General features: G+C 39.8%; 2 protein-coding genes across 3 annotated transcripts; one reads left to right on the top strand and one right to left on the bottom strand.

The window, feature by feature from the left end:
- Positions 1-371: 371 nt before the first annotated feature.
- clk2a (CDC-like kinase 2a) lies at positions 372-9,543 on the top strand. 2 transcript variants are annotated; one of them, XM_038727987.1, is made up of 13 exons: positions 372-547; positions 1,761-1,954; positions 2,091-2,382; positions 3,514-3,604; positions 4,484-4,550; positions 5,152-5,268; positions 5,420-5,586; positions 6,208-6,302; positions 6,496-6,625; positions 7,250-7,332; positions 7,635-7,714; positions 7,818-7,908; positions 8,050-9,543. In XM_038727987.1, the coding sequence occupies exons 2-13, from the start codon at positions 1,761-1,763 to the stop codon at positions 8,236-8,238; spliced, it is 1,596 nt and encodes a 531-aa protein (XP_038583915.1). In that variant the 5' UTR covers positions 372-547; the 3' UTR covers positions 8,239-9,543. The 2 variants fall into 2 exon arrangements, with proteins under 2 accessions (XP_038583915.1, XP_038583917.1); XM_038727989.1 differs by lacking the exons at positions 372-547; positions 1,761-1,954; positions 3,514-3,604 and having other exon boundaries at positions 2,251-2,382.
- Positions 9,544-12,766: 3,223 nt separating this feature from the next.
- On the bottom strand, positions 12,767-16,543 carry dnajc8 (DnaJ (Hsp40) homolog, subfamily C, member 8). The gene is made up of 9 exons (XM_038727990.1): positions 16,419-16,543; positions 15,722-15,823; positions 15,002-15,058; positions 14,812-14,878; positions 14,517-14,611; positions 14,330-14,401; positions 13,954-14,045; positions 13,690-13,765; positions 12,767-13,593 (listed from the first exon to the last, which is right to left on the bottom strand). Exons 1-9 carry the CDS (start codon positions 16,488-16,490, stop codon positions 13,471-13,473), a joined length of 756 nt encoding a protein of 251 aa, XP_038583918.1. The 5' UTR covers positions 16,491-16,543; the 3' UTR covers positions 12,767-13,470.
- Positions 16,544-17,623: the final 1,080 nt, after the last annotated feature.

The raw sequence follows: 17,623 nt of genomic DNA, 5'->3' as shown, positions 1-17,623 counted from the left end.
CATCTTTTCTAGATGTACATGGTCATAACTGCAAACTATGGAAGCCCACTTCTACCAGGAAAATAAAATCTATTAAAAGTTCATCTCATGCAGGTATATCAAAATTCTGAAAAAGGCAGTCAAACTTATGAGATAAGGAAAAATGTTGACAACTAAGTCAAAATGGAAAAGTAGAATAATGAAATAGTGACATTTTGTCTAAGTCAACAATGTAATACAACAACGATACAATAAAAAACGTCATTTTGACTATAACATGTATATTTTTAGTCATGACTGTTGCAGGCTTATGGTATTGCGCTCATTAGTCGTGTGGTTGTTGTACATACAGGACTGGATTACATTTTGGGCGCAGAGAGGCGTTTGCACTACCAGTCTGAACCAGAACTAGCGGTAGTGTAACGTTACAGGGAAGACAGGAAAAAAAGCTGGCTGCTTGCTAGCAACAGAATCTTGACCACCGGGCTAGCGAGAAGATATATAAGGAAACTGGAACGCCACCACGGATTTCTTGTGGGACAAACGTACAGGCCTCGCTGCTAAAACGGTAAATGTATAAGAGCATTTTCGTGCTGTTAAGTAAGCCTCCCGAAGGGTTAGTACGACTGCTAGTTAAAGTAGCTGTTTAGCTAGCTGATGAACGTAGCTAAGCTAAGATGGCGGCCAACTTATTTACATTAGCTAATGTTGCTAGCAGAGAATGCTGCAGCTATCGGACAGTTAGTGAGCTGGTTCGAGTTTAAAGATATTTTTTATGCAATGGTGTTTGAAAACGGGAAAAGCATTAAGTGATAGTAACATTAACGTTACTTAATGGCTTGGTGCTTACTGAAAACAACCGCGTCAACGGCAATGTTACAAACGCAGGAAAAAAAATATTAGCAACGCTTTTTTAGAAGCGTATTATAAACTCAGAATGGCGTTATGTTTTAAATCTAGCTTGATAACGTTTAACTTACATTAGCATCATCCTATCAGTAGTCGTGTTTTGATAACATTACAGTAATTTATGGATTGTTTACAATCGTTTGAGGCAACACTGAATTACGCTAACGTTATCCCGTGGTGGGTTGTCAATAGTTAAATAGGATCGTGCAACAGGGTTATTAATAAAATGTTTCCCCGCATTTGCATCGCTAATGTTACTCTGTTCACACATTTCCCGACCCGCTTCAACAGTTGTCTGTCTAACTTAGCTCTATTAGCCCTTGACTCGTTTTTGCACAGATTTATTAACGTTACATGTTTCATCTTGATGTTGAGTGTTGAACTGGGTGTTTGTGGTTGGCTTTATTCAAATGCAGGCCCCGTTCATAAGTACGATTTTTATTATTACCAATCTTGTTTACAAAGCTGATGTCGTCAGCCCCTTTTGATCAGATTAAATAAAAAACATTTGCCTTTTATAAGATAATTTGTATTGAGCAGGGATGTTAAAGTTCACATCTTCACATGTAGTATAAGTGGCTTGTGCTAAAATGAGCTTATTCATTTTACTTTGGATCACATTATCCTATTTTTTGTTTGTCTCCCTCACCTGCTTCTACTGACTCCCAGAAATCGATTGCCCTCTCTCATGATTGGAAAAATATGAACAGGAGTAACTGTATAAAGTGATCTGCTACATTTAAGTGCAACCCTGTAGTTTGTAATTCAACAAGCTTTTCATGAACTTTAATTGCCATTTTTTGCCACAGGCCCTCATTGTTCATAATTTTTAAATTCTGAATAATGTTTTGTTTGTCCTGATAATCCACTAGATGCCTCACACTAGACGGTACTCGTCTTCGGACAGAGACAGTCGAAGCAGCTATCAAGATCGTTACAGAGACAGAGACAGAGGGCGAAGACACCGGCACAGAAGATCACCTACTTACTCCTCCAGCAGTGACAGAGACCGAGACAGAAGGGGACGGGGACACAGACAGGAAGGAAGCTATGCACGCTCAAGGAGGTATGTTTGTGTGGTTAGTGAGATGGATTTGGTTTGCTAAAAATGGTTTTTATAGTACCAACTCTAAAGATACTTTTTTCTTTAGGTTTGGTTGGTTGTCAGTCATTTCAGTGTATGCTTCTGTGCTCTGATTCAGTCGTAGCTATGACAATCGCTCCACGGAACAACGGCCATTTGACCGAAGATACTGCGAGGGATACAGACGCTTGGATCAGAGCCGAGATCGAGACCGCGACAGAGAAAGGGAGCCACATGGAGCAGCTGAAAGTTACTATCCACGCGACTTCTCCCCAAACATGTACGACTACAGACGTGGCCGCGAGAGGGAGAGGGAGCGCGAACGGGATGAGTCGTATCGGCGGAAAGGCAGCAGGCGTAAGCACAAACGAAGGCGGCGTAGAACCAGGTCCTATAGCCCATCCTCCTCGGTGAGTACAGCCAGACCTGAGATTGTATTTTAACTCTCCTCATCCTCTTTCCTTCCATCTCTGTCTCTTCCACTCAGCTCTTTCTGTCTCTGTCTTTCTCTAACCATTTCTTCCTCACAGCTCCTGGAATTGGTAAGTAGTAAAATCTTTGATTTTTTTTTTTTGGTTTGTCAGAAGGGCTTTCTTTGAATTTTTTTGTTTTGTTTTGTTTTTTTGTTTAAGTGGCTTTTGCTTAAATTGGCATTCCTTTTGGAAGAGCATTTTCATTTTTATGCAGATACTTTTTCAGTAGTTCATTAATGATCAACCACTAATTCTTGCTGCTCTTCAGATACACACCCATCACAGCTTTCTTAACTTTTCCTTTTAAAAGCCTGGTTACACCTGGTCACACTTAATTCAGTGTCTGTGGCCCTACCTTTCATACAATTGTATTTTTGCCTGCTGGTTGACAACTTTTTGAAGTTTAGTGCAGATATGAAAAAAAGTGAAAATGTTCTACCAAACAAAACGCAAAATTGAGATTTAAATTAAATGCAGATTTCTGTTAGAATTTATTGACATCTAAAATGTCTTAGATTTGTTAAAATGCATTTTTTGTGTCGGTTATGTTAACCACACGAGTATTTAGTTGTATAAATTTAAGTGAGCAAGGGGTTGAAGTGTATTTTGGGACTATTTTTAAATATTTCCTGCTTGATTACATATGGTCCTCTCATTTTAATTTCCATCTTGTTTAATCTGAAAAGTCAACCTGATAAGTTTTGAATTAGTTATATTACTGTCTGAATTGGTTTTTGCGTTGATGAATGGATATGCCAGTTGCTTCCTTGTTTGTAAGCAGCTGGGGTTTAAAGGTAGAGGGGGGAGAGGAGCAGAGGACAACATGTGATCTTTGACTTGTTCCCTTGCACTATATCCCTATCGTTATATATTTCCTTCACGTGGTGTCATGCGTGAATCGCCCCATGACCACCAAACCTACCTACAACCACAACTACTTCAACACCACCCTCCTTCCTCCTCGTCTACCTGTGCCACCTGACGCCGTGGCTGCGGCTGCCCCTGAAAACCCCCTGTACCCTCCGGTCGTGTCGTGACCTGCTGATGGTGGTTTGGGTGTGAAAACAGCGGAGCAACAGCCGGACGAGGGCACTGAGTGTGAGGGACGACGAGGAAGGGCACCTGATCTGTCGGAGTGGGGACGTCCTGCAAGAGAGATGTACTCACTGCCACTACTCTATCGTAACCCTTCTCCATATGAGTATTAAAGCATAGAGCATTTACATGACATGGGAGTGCCTGATGATGATGCCTTGCTAGAATGCTCTTCGCTCTAGCTGAAATAGCAGGGTGGATTGCAAAAATGTTGAAGATTTTGAGAGGGACTTTAGGTACCTTCTCCTTTTTGTTCTAGGATTTTAAGCCGTGGAGCATTTTCTATGTTTCACAGGTTACTTGACTTTCCTAAACATAGAAACCCATTTGCAGCTGTTTGTCTTTGTCGCGTGTCAGATTAAGAAACTCAGGTACATTTTTAAATCTTAAGCTAATTATTTTCCACTGTAAGGGTTGCAGGGATTTTCTGTTTATTTTTTAGTAGACATCTAACATGCACATCACCTATTTAGTCATTTTCTAGCACAATCAGCACACTTATAAACAGTAAATTTATATTAACTCGTTTGTCATTTTCAGGGTCATGCATTGTTTTAGTAGAAATACTAATCATTTCCCCTTTTACACATTACCCCCGTGTCATTTTGGGAAACAGCAGCCACATCTTGAAAGGATGTGCCTTTTTATATTTAATAGCTGCAAATTGGTCATCAAATGAAGGGAGCGCTTTACATTTGCCCCCTTATTTTCTTCACATGTATCATAGTGCCATGCAATCAGTTATCATAGATTACCTCAAAGTGTTTCAAGCCTGCCAGATTGAATAGGCAGCCATTTGAAAAGGGGATGGGCGGTAGAAATGATACGCCTGTCTACACTTTTGCATAATGTATTTGTGCTTAAGTCCACATGTCTAATGCTCATGTTCTTTCTTTCCCCGCTCTCCCTCCCTCCCTCCTTTTCTCTCTGTGTTGTGTTGCAGATGAGATTGTCAGCACCTTGGGGGAAGGCACTTTTGGGAGGGTGATGCAGTGCATTGACCATCGCAGGTTTGTGTTACTTAACATTGGAAAACAAGAGCTGTCAGCCTTTGGGGTGAAATTTCCAAGACTCCATAGAGAATACCTGCTCACTGAGCTTGATTTAAAAAAATATTTTTTTATTGGAAACAAGCATGTTGGTGTTGTACCTCTCAGGGGGTTAGACTTAAGATAAATGACATTAGGATATGAGTATTCAAAGGTGCTGTTTTTTTCTGCTGCATTTGTTGGTGGCATGGTGCAATTTACTGCAGGCGTATTAGCCCTGCTGTATCTTACCCTTGTTTGACTGTGGCCCCCCCCTCTAAGTTAAGATTCAATAAGGAAGATGTATTGTCTTGTGACAGTGCTAGAATTGTACATCCAAGCAAGTAACTTTTCATAGTCAGGGCCTTAAGAAAATGACACTTCCAGATTTTTTGCTTATTGCAAGGAGTGAATTCTCATTTATCCCATATGTAAAGTTAAATCATGTCACTTTTGTTCAGTCGTACCCTTGGAACCTGAGAACTGCATCAACTTCTTGATGTAAGGTTTACATACAAATGTAATACATTTTTTTTGTGTTTCATTAACTCTGTTTTTGGCTTCATATTATCTTGTTCTACAGGGGAGGAGCCCGTGTTGCACTGAAAATTATTAAGAATGTGGAGAAGTACAAAGAAGCAGCTCGCCTGGAGATCAATGTATTAGAGAAGATCAATGAAAAGGACCCTGATAACAAATTGTAAGTTCAGACTGAGTATTGTGGTACTGCAATTGAATTACCCATAAAATTCACAAGTTAAGACATGCTGTGTTATGATGTTGATACAAGTAAAGTAGTATTAGAATACATTAACCAGTACATGACTCCTGTATCCTGTTTTTTCTTGCAGCCTGTGTGTACAGATGTATGACTGGTTTGACTACCATGGTCACATGTGTATCTCCTTTGAGCTGCTAGCTCTCAGTACTTTCGACTTTCTAAAAGAAAACAACTACCTGCCCTACTCAATTGGTCAGGTCAGACACATGGCCTACCAAATCTGTCTCGCAGTGAAGTGTAAGTTTATTTTTATTTTTTAAGTCCTCTGTTTGATTGTAGTACATAAGAAACTTATATAATTAGGAGAATTAAAAATGCAACTAAAGGAACATTCAGCATGATCGGTGTAGAATTTGAACTTTTCTGTAATAAAGTTTTTTTTTTTTTCATAATGTCTCTAAAGGAAGTGTAGTTTTCCAACAAACACACCCTCACCCAGTGATGTTTCGTGTCTTTGAGTGGCTTGACTGAAAGTCTCTGTTTGTGTTAGACAGCCTGTAGCCACATGAGGGCATTATAGCGCCAAAGGTCAGGCGGAGAAGTGCGTCTATTAACTAGCTTCTCAGCAGTAAAATAAGGCTGCAAATAAATATAATTCCTGCCCCAAATGTCAGTATTTGTCTGGATTTTTACTATTCAGATGTTTTTTCACATTTTCACTTAGACATCTATACTATTATTATTATTATTATTATTATAATCATCATCATTATAAATTGTAGCATGTGTCATCTAATCTGTAAGGAATGAAGGTCAGCACACTGCTTGATTAGAAAGCGGTGTGTGTAAAGTAGCTATAAGCCCATTTACTGGCAAAAGTGAATACTTAATTACCGTTAAACTTGTTTTTCTCCATAGTTCTCCATGACAATAAGCTGACACACACAGACCTAAAGCCTGAGAATATCCTATTTGTCAACTCAGACTTCACAATGTCCTTCAATGTAGAAAAGGTAAGATGCAGTACAAGGCAAAGGAAAAAGGATAAACGTTTATTTTGTAACTGACTTTCTAAACTAAAGTCTACAAACAAAATATGATGTCTGTAGACTTAACTGGCAAATCACTTACAAAACTGATTTATTTTTTTTCTCCCAGAAGTTCATCAAAGCTCAACAGTTCTGAGACTCTTATATTTTCTTTCAGAAGCGAGAAGAGCGGACAGTTAAGAGCACAGCAGTACGTGTGGTGGACTTCGGCAGTGCCACTTTTGACCACGAGCACCACAGCACCATTGTGTCCACGCGGCATTACCGTGCCCCTGAGGTCATACTAGGTGAGGATGTCTGTAGGCTCTTAGCCATAAATTCATTGAAAACACTGCTTCTCAGAAAGGATTATATGATTATTTCCACCAATCACAATTACTCAAGAGTTCTTAGAAATAAGGTCCAGACATTCATCAGGCAAATCACTTTGGAGATGAACATGTGTGTCTTTTCAGTTGGCAGCTTTGACAAGTTTCTTAAAGAAAGAGGCTGCTTTCTACAAGTTGTAACAGGAATAGCTCAGCATCCCAACCCCGATTCCTCTGTTAGGCAGTTTAAGGTGCCTTGTTGTGCAGGAGATAGGGTGATATGTCTCCCCTTTGGATTCAGGACAGTTCACGTAAATCATACATACTGGTATACATATTAACACAATACTGCTACTGCAAGTCACTGTCAGGGAGCAGTGGGTGTCAAGATCAATGAGGACACTAGTTTTATTATATAAATTGCCCTCTAGGTTGTTATCTTTTTTTTTTGTTTGTTTTGGAAGCATCTGGTATTTATGCATAAACTGGATGGCTCTATGTAGTTAAAATACTGGGTCATTTTAATTACTTTGTGTGATGTCAGCAAGTATTAACCCCGGCTCTTAAGTGTTTAAATTTATTTGATGTGTTTTTGTCTTTCAGAGCTGGGCTGGAGCCATCCCTGTGACGTGTGGAGCATTGGCTGTATCCTGTTTGAGTACTACCTGGGCTTCACCTTGTTTCAGGTACAGTCGTGCGCTACTGCTGCCACCAGGCTGCAGCCAACACTTTACTTGATTTCCTTCTATGATACTGATAAATTGATTATTTGGCCAATATTTTACAAAACAGTGAAACATCCTTGGCACCTGTCAGTCTTGTAGAAATTAAGCCTTGGTGTCATTTCTGAGCTCTGACTCTCTGGCACTGTATATAGCAGCAGAACCAGCAGTAGTTAAACCCTGTTTGTCTTCTGAATTAGTCTCTTCCTTTCTGTCTGTTCCTCTTTCCTTCTAAGTCATGGTTGTCTGACTCTCACCTCTTTCAGACTCATGACAACAGGGAGCATTTGGCCATGATGGAGAGAATCCTGGGACCAGTGCCCTCTAGGATGATCCGTAAGACGAGGTGACAGAACACACAAACACACCAAAGTGATAATGATTACAGCGTTATATATACATATATATAGAAAACAACACTGCTTACAACGATCTTCGTACCTTCTCAGGAAGCAGAAGTATTTCTATCGTGGCCGTCTGGATTGGGACGAGAGCTCCTCAGCGGGGAAATACGTCAGAGAAAACTGCAAACCCTTACGGGTAAGACGGAGTGGAAATAAAGAAATTTGTTGATTAGCAGGGCTGAAAAGTGCAAACAGTGCATTTTTTGTTTTGTACTGCAGTTCTTCTCTTGACAGTCTCTCAGCATTTCTCTTTATCTCTGTCTTGTTCCCCTGTTAGCGGTACTTGCTGTCGGAGGCGGAGGAGCACCACCAGCTATTTGACCTAATTGAAAGCATGTTGGAGTACGAGCCCTCCAAGAGGCTCGTGCTGGCCGACTCCCTCAAACACCCTTTCTTTGAGAACGGGGGGATCGGCGAGGCAGCGGGCAGCAAGAACTGGGAGGGTAACCGAGACATCAGCCGGTGACCCACAAGCCTCTAAAGACTGAATGACAGAGGAAATCACGTCTTTTTATATGTGAAGCAGGTGAACTGTTGAATCAGTGGGGACTTCGGATGTTCTGTCGTTTGTCATTAAAGCATGGACACCTTAACTTCTCGCTCCACCCTGCCCCTCTGACATCCACCTCTGCAGTCACAAGAGGCATGTTTTCGTAGCAGAGAGACCAAAATAACCCACGAAAGACTGGAAAAGAGTCAAAATGAATCTTTTCTAGCGGCCACAGCCTCAAAAGTAGCCCTCTATGCAGCTCCTGTCTTCCTTTTGACTTCTGAACCAACCACCTTCTGTCCGTCCCGTCTATTATTTTCATCAGCATGTAAAGAAAATAATTCACCTTTCTAAGGTAATAAGCACTACAAAATTATACAGTAATTGAGTTTTGGGGAATAAATGTCTTCCTTTTAGGAAGTCTAATGAAAGGGGAAAAGGAGATAGAGCTGTATGTGCAGCGCAAGTCCTCACCTACATAATTCTAAACATGGCAACATAAAAGATATTCAGTTATGCTAACATCAAATAATTCAGTTCGAACGTCTTATTTCCATTTTATCTCTAGCAGAGACACATAACTCAAGTTTTTGTTTATGTTAAGTGAGCACTTGCATTGCATCAGTTTCTTTTTTACATATGAAAGGGTTATCTCTGATATGGAGACTCTTGCCCCTAATCTCTGGTGGTTAGGCCTGTTCGCCAATGAGATGATAATTGAGATGGACACTCTATATACACACACACACACACACACACACACACAGGCCTCTGTGGCCTGTCTCATTGATGGATATACGTTTGTTACGTTATGCAGTGTTTTCTGAGTGTGTGTGTGTGTGTGTGTGTGTAGGGGTGAGATGGCGTGGGTGACACGTTCCTGTTAATGTTTTGCTCAGTGGCTTAGTAGTTCAGCATTAGTCGTGGGAACATTCTCACATAACTTTTAAACACAAAACATGAACTGCCTTTTCCATGTGTGACGTGGTCAGACCTGAAGTCTCTCCATTGAGGTTAAGCACACAGCTCCTGGTGGCAGCCAACGAGCCATCCACAACTCCTGGCGGTGACAGTATTTATTTTGAGTTCCAATAGGTCATAGACCCTCCCACCCCTCACCTGTACATGACTTGTGTTTTTTGTATGAAATTAAAGCGTATAAACCTGTATATATGTATGATTGTGTAGAATTAAAGTTAAGTCCTCCTTGCCAAAGGCTTATGGTGCTCTCAGTATCAGTTCGGGCCTCTGGTAGCTAAAGGGAGGCACTCTGTCTTTAAATACCGTCACTGTGTCTGAGTCTGTCTCTTACCTCACGTCTAATACCACTGCTGGATGAAAACATCCGAGGTGTGTCTGAAATGCGCATATGAAGGTCGAACATTGAGTCTACATTATTTGTTAACCCTTCATTGTGTTTCTAGAAAGTTGCATAGCAATACAGACCAGCATACCATTAGGTGTAGAGATCCACATGTTCATATTGTTTCAGTTGTAATTGTGAAACTACTTCTGATTTTGTTAAGTCTTGGCAGTCGCATGTGCAGGTGTGGGATGCTTCCTATTACCCTTCATTTTTTTTCTCGTTCATTTCTTATGGAAGCTAATCCCTCTTTCATTTCCTTCCAAAACCTAAGCTCAGCTGTCAATGTGTCAAGACAGGAAGAGAGGAACACATGGAAGATCAGCTGCGACAGGTGCTTTGTCACATAAGCTTCCCAATCTGTTGATAACGTGTCAGTCTACCTTTGCTATATTAACCTCATTCTTTCTCCCTTCAATTTGACATGTGAATGAATGGATTATTCTGCTAGGGTGCTCTACAGCAATAACAACAGCTGTTTGTGAGGCATATAGATCAGATATAAGGGAAGGACCTTGCTACACTACAAGACTCAATACTTACTGTATAGGGCCCCTACCACCTAGTTAAAATTGTGCTTAAATTGGCACACAGAAATGCTGGGACCATTTGGGCCCTGGGTGTTACTGGCCCGGGTCACTTAAGTCAGTTGCCCACTTTGCTTGGTCGGTAAGTCAACCTTGGTCCCATTCTGTCAGATGGTTAGAGAAGTATAGAATGAGATACGAGTAAAAAAGGTTGCAGTTTGACATTCCAGATCAGAAAATGCCAGTGCTTACAACTGAAGATGTAAATTTGCAAGTATAGAACTGAAGTCAGTAATACTGGAATTATTAATTACAGTTAAGTTATTAAGTAAGTACAGTTTTTTTATTTATTTATTTAATAACAGCGTTCAGAGGCATCCTCACCAAGTGATTTATAGAAGCGTGGATGGATTTGGGGGAGCTTCTCTCTAGACCTGGATTCAGTTTTGAGTTCACAGAGTGAATGATTCATTGAATGAAATGAGTCATTCAACTTTGTGACTCAGGTGCTTAATACCTCCAGTCAATGAAGCTGTCTTTGGGGACAAGGAAGAAATCCTGTCTGCATCATGGAATCTTTCTGTCTTTCCACAGTCCATCTGTCTGGCTTCCTGTCTGACAAACTGTACCACCAAATGATCTCATCTGCTGTAACTGTACAGGTGTTCCCTACTGAAATTTAAAATTACTCTTGAACTAATTACAGTCACCCTATTAAAGGTCAAACCCCCAACTGTAAACATATAAGATATTTCAGTGGTCAAATGGAAACAAGCAGCTGTTTTGCTGTGTTGGTCTATGTTGAACTGCTCTGTTGTTAATGAGATAAACGACTTTTGCGTCTTCAGCTAATCCTGTTTGAGGATCAGCGAGGTAATCAGTCAAATCCCCATAAGAGCAGTTAGTGACAAAGCAGCGGTGTATACAGGTACACAAACTGAAGTACTGGGAGCAATGCAATGAGCGGACTTTACAACTTTTACAAATGATACCATCGGGTGATTGTGTCTACAAGAGATAAATAGTTGCAGGTGAGTCCCATTGTTTCTCTAAAGTGTGTACGGTATATTCTATTTATTTGCACTTTTAACATGTGACAGAACAGGAATTTACGGTGTTGTAGGTAGATAATGTTTAGATACTTGTTCTTGACATTTTAAAAAGAGATGAAGGCAACAATACAAGCTGATAGTATTAGGTGTAACTAAAAAGAAAGGCATCAACACTGGATTATACACTGATGTCTTTACTCTTTCTGTCACAGTGCCTGGGAAACACCACCTCATAACACCGCAGTCAACACCAGCACCAGACAACTCTTGAAATGGATTCCCTCATGTCGCTGGGCGCGCCCCTGAAGCAGTTCACCAGCTGTGTGTCAGGGAAAAATGCCCCCACCAAGAGAGGGGTCGAGAGGAGCCAGTCTGTCCGCAGAAACAGCTTCACCCGCAGGAAGAGCGTCAGTAGGAGGAGAAGCCTTCCCTGCAGCAGCCAGAAAGTCCCGGACTCCTGGCTCAGAATGTACCAAGATGAACTGAAGAGAGAAAGGTAGGGTGGCTCGCAACGTCTGACCCAAACATATCCATCATCTGATCTGTGATCAGCACTAAAACACACATTCTAGTCTCTTATAGTGTTATTTTGTCATCCAATGATGAATGCTTCAGATTTTGTTTATACTTTTCTGACACTTAAAAAAAAAAAAAAAAGTATTCAGTTGTAGTATTGTTATCCAGCTGAGACTCTTGGCCAGACATGCCTGGCTTAATGAGGATCAGGCTGTTCCTCACATGAATAAGCTGCTTGCCCATGTGCTGTGCCTAATGTTGCTCTGTGGTGTTTGCCAAAGGAAGCGACAGCAGGCTATACTGGCCAAGAAGAACGCAGAGAGGACGGTCAGAAAAACTCACTTCAGGAGCCACCACTGCCTAAAGAGGGTAAGCGAGCAGTTAAATCAAAGTAACAACAAAAGATTAATTTGCTTGTCAGTACACAAATGTGACTATCCTCACATTGTCTTCCACATGCAGCAGAAAACTGCTGCCAGGAAACCAGCCCCAGCAAAGGACGATTCCTTCTTCGGTGCCTTCCAAGGCCTCAGTCTGGACGGACTGATGGGAGGTAGTAATGGATCTGCTGGTGCTGGTTCTGGAGATCAGTGCAAAGTCATGTGACACCAAACATTTAAGGACAATGAGACTGTTTAAATGATCCTCATGCTCAAGAGACGTGAATGACAAAGGGCTCGTGGAGGAAAGGTGACTTGAGATGAAAATGAAACTGAGCCTCACTTCTTTATAACCCAAAAAAAGGGGGCAACATAAACTTATTTGGATTATACTCAATTTGTTTAGATGTTTTCTTTTTAGAAAAGTTAATATTGCTTGTACATGATGGTTGTTTTGCAAATTGTACTCCCAATTTTGTGTTGCTACCTGTCTGCTAGATGAGCTGAATTGTTTTTGTGAAATATAAAGGTTATAATACTGAGATCTTTACTGACATGTTGTCCTTGAATTACTACAATTGTATTCATCTGGTGCTCACACTCCTGAGCTGGGTTCATTTTGTGGAATCCTGAACAACATAGGAAATTATGTGCAACAAACACCTGTCGGGTATTTGGTGTCTTTATTGACAGTAATTTAATGAATACATTTAAGACATGCAGAACTAAGGTTGTTATGTCATGAACTGGCTCACGGTTCAGACAAAGGAGGGGAAAATGCAAAATGTGCATTTCTACTGCAGACTTAAATCAAAATGCTGAAGATTTCTGCGAACTGAAATATTTTGCTGTTGTGCTCCAATATGAGCATATTTCAAGGTGCTGTGTAAATCCAGTCAGTATTTTATGAACGGATCTATAATTGCAACCAGATCCTCAAAAACAATGTCACATACCTCTAGATATCACCTAGCGATTAAACTTTTCTGTAAAGTTTAGACTCAGCTTTGTAGACCACTGTAAGGTAGGCTTGTTAAGACCAAGCTTTATTTAGTTAAAAAAAAAAATAAAGAACAGAAATCAAATATAATGACAAACCACATGTATCTCGTCAGTTACAGAAGTGGAAGATGCATCATTTTCTCTTTCTTACATGAGGCAGGTATGATCTCGGGGTCCAGATCACAAATATGTACATTAGAAAACCAAGTACAAAACTATGTTGGTCAGGGTGAGGAAGTTGTCGGACGATGTAGTATCCCGGTGACGACTACACAGTTGACTGCAGATGACGAGGTGAGGACATACAGAACTGTTTTTTTTTTTTTTATACCAGTGAGTTTAATCTAATAAAGTTCCATTTTACAGCATCATTCTCTCTGTTCCATCTTGACTTTCGGGGGCTTGAGGAACGACCTGTTCTTTTTCTCCTTGCTCTTCTTGCCTTTGGCCTGGAAGGTCCTCCAACTGTCCACACGCCCATCTCTTGTTTCCTGACGAATAAAAATTCATCATTTAAGAAATGCCAAAAGCAAGAGCATTATGGGGTTTTTTTGTAAGTAGGTAACCAGAGTCATGGGTGAACACACCTCAAAGTTTTTCTGCCATTCTCTCTCTCGCTTTGCTTTCTCTGCTGCCTCGATTTCTTCCTCTCTTGCCCTTTTCCTAGTTAATTGAGAAAAATCAATGACATTCTGATTGAATGCTGTTTCAATGGTGAAAACTGTGATAACATTTTGATCAGATATTAGAATCACCATTTACACAATGTGTACATTTGAATAAAAAAGGAGTGAAGGCAGGTAAACAAGTGTTACAGTTAAGTGGTTGTGAATATACTGTGTGTCATTTACCTTTCATGCATGTCCTTTGCTTCCCTTTCCTTCCTCTTGATTTCAAGCTCTGCAAACAGCTTCATGGTCTGTTTGTAAACTGCTTGCCTGAACTGGAAAAAGAAAAATCATGTATAACCCATATGGTAATGGACATGACAAATACTTGCTATATTAACATTTTTAAATACCTATTTGTCTAAAATAATCAAACTGAGGATGTTTGGGTAATAAAAAGACATCACAAATATTGTATTTTAAGAAAATGTTTGAAAAGCCACAGTACATTTTCACTTTCAAATGTTTTAGTCTTTTTTTTACAATTACCTTACAATGTAATTTTGAGTTAAGTATTTTCAGCACTCTGCAAGTATGTATTTCTGTAACTTTGACTTACCAATTCAGGGTCGTCCTCCTCCACATCCAATGGTTTCCCTTCCTTCTTCAACTGTTTCTTCTTCTCCTTTACCTGTTGGAAGTGCAGAATGGCAGAAAATAAAAGTTTGACCAAAAAATTTAGATCAGGAGGGCTGAGTAACATGTCTAGAATGTTTGAAAGCTATGGTAATGTGTTGAACACTCACCATATGCTCCACATATTCCTTTCCTGCATGGATCACATCTAAGGCTCTCTTCTTCTGTTCCGGGTCCAGTAAGAGTTTGTATGCCTTGTCCACAGCTAGAACATGGCGAGACATTCAGGTGAAATGAAACTTCTACATGTTTCTTTTTCATCTAATGAAAAGGTAGAAGTCGAATGTATTATTTTACTGTGCTCGTTAATATCATAAGAAACCACAAACTGGGCAACATGGTGTCAGTTCACAAGTTTAATGACAGCGTATACACCATAAATACTCAGGGATGTAAGGAATTTACCTTCAAAGGCTTTCTGTGCTCTGTCTGGATCATCCTGATTTTTGTCTGGATGGACCAAAATGGACAACTGCACAGTTAGAGAGATCAAATATTAGAAATAAAGAAACAAAAAGCATCATGGCACTATAACATCTGCATGCAAGTCATGTCATCACAGAGAAGACCACAACAAGTTTGTTGTATTGCTCACCGCCCGAAATCTTTTCTTCAATTCGTTATCCGTTGCATCTGGATCAATCTGCAGGACCTAAATGATGTGAACATTGTTCGGTTTATTCTACATACATATCTTAACCGAGGAGTCAAATATGAGATACTTTGCTAAAATCCAATTGTAATGATAGTAATGGTGGCAACATCATCATGCTCTGACCAAGGCTTCACATCAGCAGAATGGTTGTAAATAAAATTCAATCACAAGAGCAACACATGAAATAATAATGGTACCTCCCATTTTTCTCTTATTTATTTTTTGGGGGAAATACAGACAGTGGCAACATTATGTAAGAGAAAACACTAGTACTGAAATTAGAAGTTCTGACCAATTAAATCAGAAATTTGATTTCAATTTCACTTAATTTTATTTTATAACATGGATCAATCATTTTAGTAATTTATTCAGTAAAGATAACAAACACTTTCATAGCTTCTAAGCAGGGTAGCCAAATGATTAGTGAATGTCCAGAGTGTAGCAGCCACTCAATACCATTGTTTTGTTTTTTTTGGCTGGTGAGCGAAGTAAATCTACCAGCGATTTGCATATTTTACCAGCATTTCGCTGGTGCCTGCTTCCAAGATGCGGGGCTCGTTTTTTTACTAATGTCACATCATTATGAATCAATACTTATATTTTTCTTTACATTAATTAACTGACAAAATAACTAATACGTATATTAATAATTAAATTTACCTCAAAGGGATTGAGATTAAAGTAGGATGCGCCAGGCCTGAGCAGTCTGTCAATCTGCTGCTTGGAGGTTAACACGGAGTCTCTCTTCTCAATCTGCTTCACCTGTCAAAAACATATAACGAAAACATTCAAAATACAACCAAATTCAAACTGCAGCTTTCTGGTGATGTTCTTAATATGAGTTACTTTCTTCTGCTAATGTCTAAGTACAGCTAGCATTCAGGAGTGAAAAGCGATAAAACAAAGGTTGCTGTGCATGTTCTCAGGGAGCCTGACCTCATTCGTTTGATAATCATGTGTTGTGACCTTTTTTATTATGCTGTCTGTGCTTGTGACTGGTCAAAACGCAACGTTACACTGCGACTCATAAAGCTGATAGATAGAAGGCTAACAGCACCTGCCTTGACAATAATTAATGTTTATCCAACTGGGATTTAGTTTAAGTGACTTGTGGTTGTTGAGAATAGGAAACTGAAAGTATAGTCGATCTTTGGTGATGTCCTGATAAAACTGGGAAGACTGAGCTGCTCACAAAACATCTCAGTAACGCGTTAGCTTCTTATCATTAGCCGATGCTCATGTATGCGAGGCCTCATAGGTGATAAACACGATAATCGTTAAGTGACCGACTTCAGCCGATGTACGGAGAGAGGCCGACACTTTCAAAACACATAAAGTCTCATGAGTTTTATCGTACCTCCGAGATAAAAGTTTGAAATAATTCATCCGACATATTCTCAGAAGAAGGTTCTCCTCCGGCGGCCGCCATCTTCCCCCTGGTTTACATGTGACGTAGTAGCATCACGTGACCATGCATTGCATACATAGTACAAATCGCTCAAGTTCAATCTGCGCGTGCTCCGTATGTAACGAAAGTATAGCTTTATGAATTAATTTACTTTAAAAATGTGCAATTATCGATTTAACATGGAATAAATAAATAAAAAACACGGTTATGTCAGAAGGGCTATAAAATATGAAAAATCGATCTAATAGCGATGCCAAAATTCAAACTGCTAAATATCTATCCTAAAGGACGGAGAATCAGGGCCTTGTAATGTCTCTTAAAAACGTAGCTTGCCTTATTTTGAAAAACCAGGAAAAAGGATAAACGTCCGCTTCGACATTGGTTCATGCGATTTACGTTTCAAATTAGGCTATTAAATACAGGAAAACGTAGGATTTTGTGTGTTATCACGCACAAAAAGACTGCACTTGTTATGTCATTAAAATTTAACCAAGTGTTATTGTTTTACATCCACATATTTCATCCTGAGAATACCCAGAAGAACCGAGCTGTACATTGTTTTTTTTTTCCTGGCATGATTACAACTATGAGCAGCAGCATCTAGTAACCAGCTGCTATATATCTGTACTGTGCCGTGCATGCAACCAAAGCTCCTTCGACGACTTACTCTAGCAATATTAATGACCTTACGGCTCAGCTGCTTAGAAATTGCTCTTAGCCTGGCTTTTTTTTTTTACATTACATAATTTTACTCAAATAGATATAGAACTAGATCACCTGTATCCACTCAAAAGTTTACCTTTCATTTAACTACGAAGAGGCAGGAGGGCCGATTGTAGTGAACAGGGTTGGCATAGGCTGGCCACTGACATGTTAGTGTGGTTCATCCATCACCCATTATGTTTACATGCCCACCCCCATCTGTTTGACTGGTGAAGAACATGTTTTTCATTTCCTACAGGAACCGCTACTGAACGTAATGACTTCGAGTCATGCAGGGGTTGTCAAGTTATTACCATGATTTTAAAAATGCTGTAATGTTTGTAAATGAAACATAACTAGGTTCATGTTTTTATGTATATAGTTAAAATAAACATAAAGTAAATATGTAAATATGCAAACACACACACATTTACATGGGTAATAAAATGTAT

This window comes from Micropterus salmoides, unplaced genomic scaffold (genome assembly GCF_014851395.1).
Source record: "Micropterus salmoides isolate LMB-PRFRI ecotype aquatic unplaced genomic scaffold, ASM1485139v1 Ms_hic_scaffold_1892, whole genome shotgun sequence".
Lineage (NCBI taxonomy): Eukaryota > Metazoa > Chordata > Actinopteri > Centrarchiformes > Centrarchidae > Micropterus > Micropterus salmoides.
Note: the sequence above shows the minus strand (reverse complement) of the source record. Positions and strands in the feature narration are given on the sequence as shown.

Excerpts from the sequence above, each read along its gene's own strand:
- clk2a (XM_038727987.1), top strand. The coding sequence starts at position 1,761 with ATGCCTCACACTAGACGGTACTCGTCTTCGGACAGAGACAGTCGAAGC. Across the intron at positions 5,587-6,207 it reads AATCTGTCTCGCAGTGAAGT|TTCTCCATGACAATAAGCTG; the intron begins GTAAGTTTATTT and ends TTTTCTCCATAG. Across the intron at positions 7,909-8,049 it reads AAAACTGCAAACCCTTACGG|CGGTACTTGCTGTCGGAGGC; the intron begins GTAAGACGGAGT and ends TTCCCCTGTTAG.
- dnajc8 (XM_038727990.1), bottom strand. The coding sequence starts at position 16,490 with ATGGCGGCCGCCGGAGGAGAACCTTCTTCTGAGAATATGTCGGATGAA. Across the intron at positions 15,824-16,418 it reads TTCAAACTTTTATCTCGGAG|GTGAAGCAGATTGAGAAGAG; the intron begins GTACGATAAAAC and ends TGTTTTTGACAG. Across the intron at positions 14,046-14,329 it reads AGGAGGACGACCCTGAATTG|TTCAGGCAAGCAGTTTACAA; the intron begins GTAAGTCAAAGT and ends TTCTTTTTCCAG.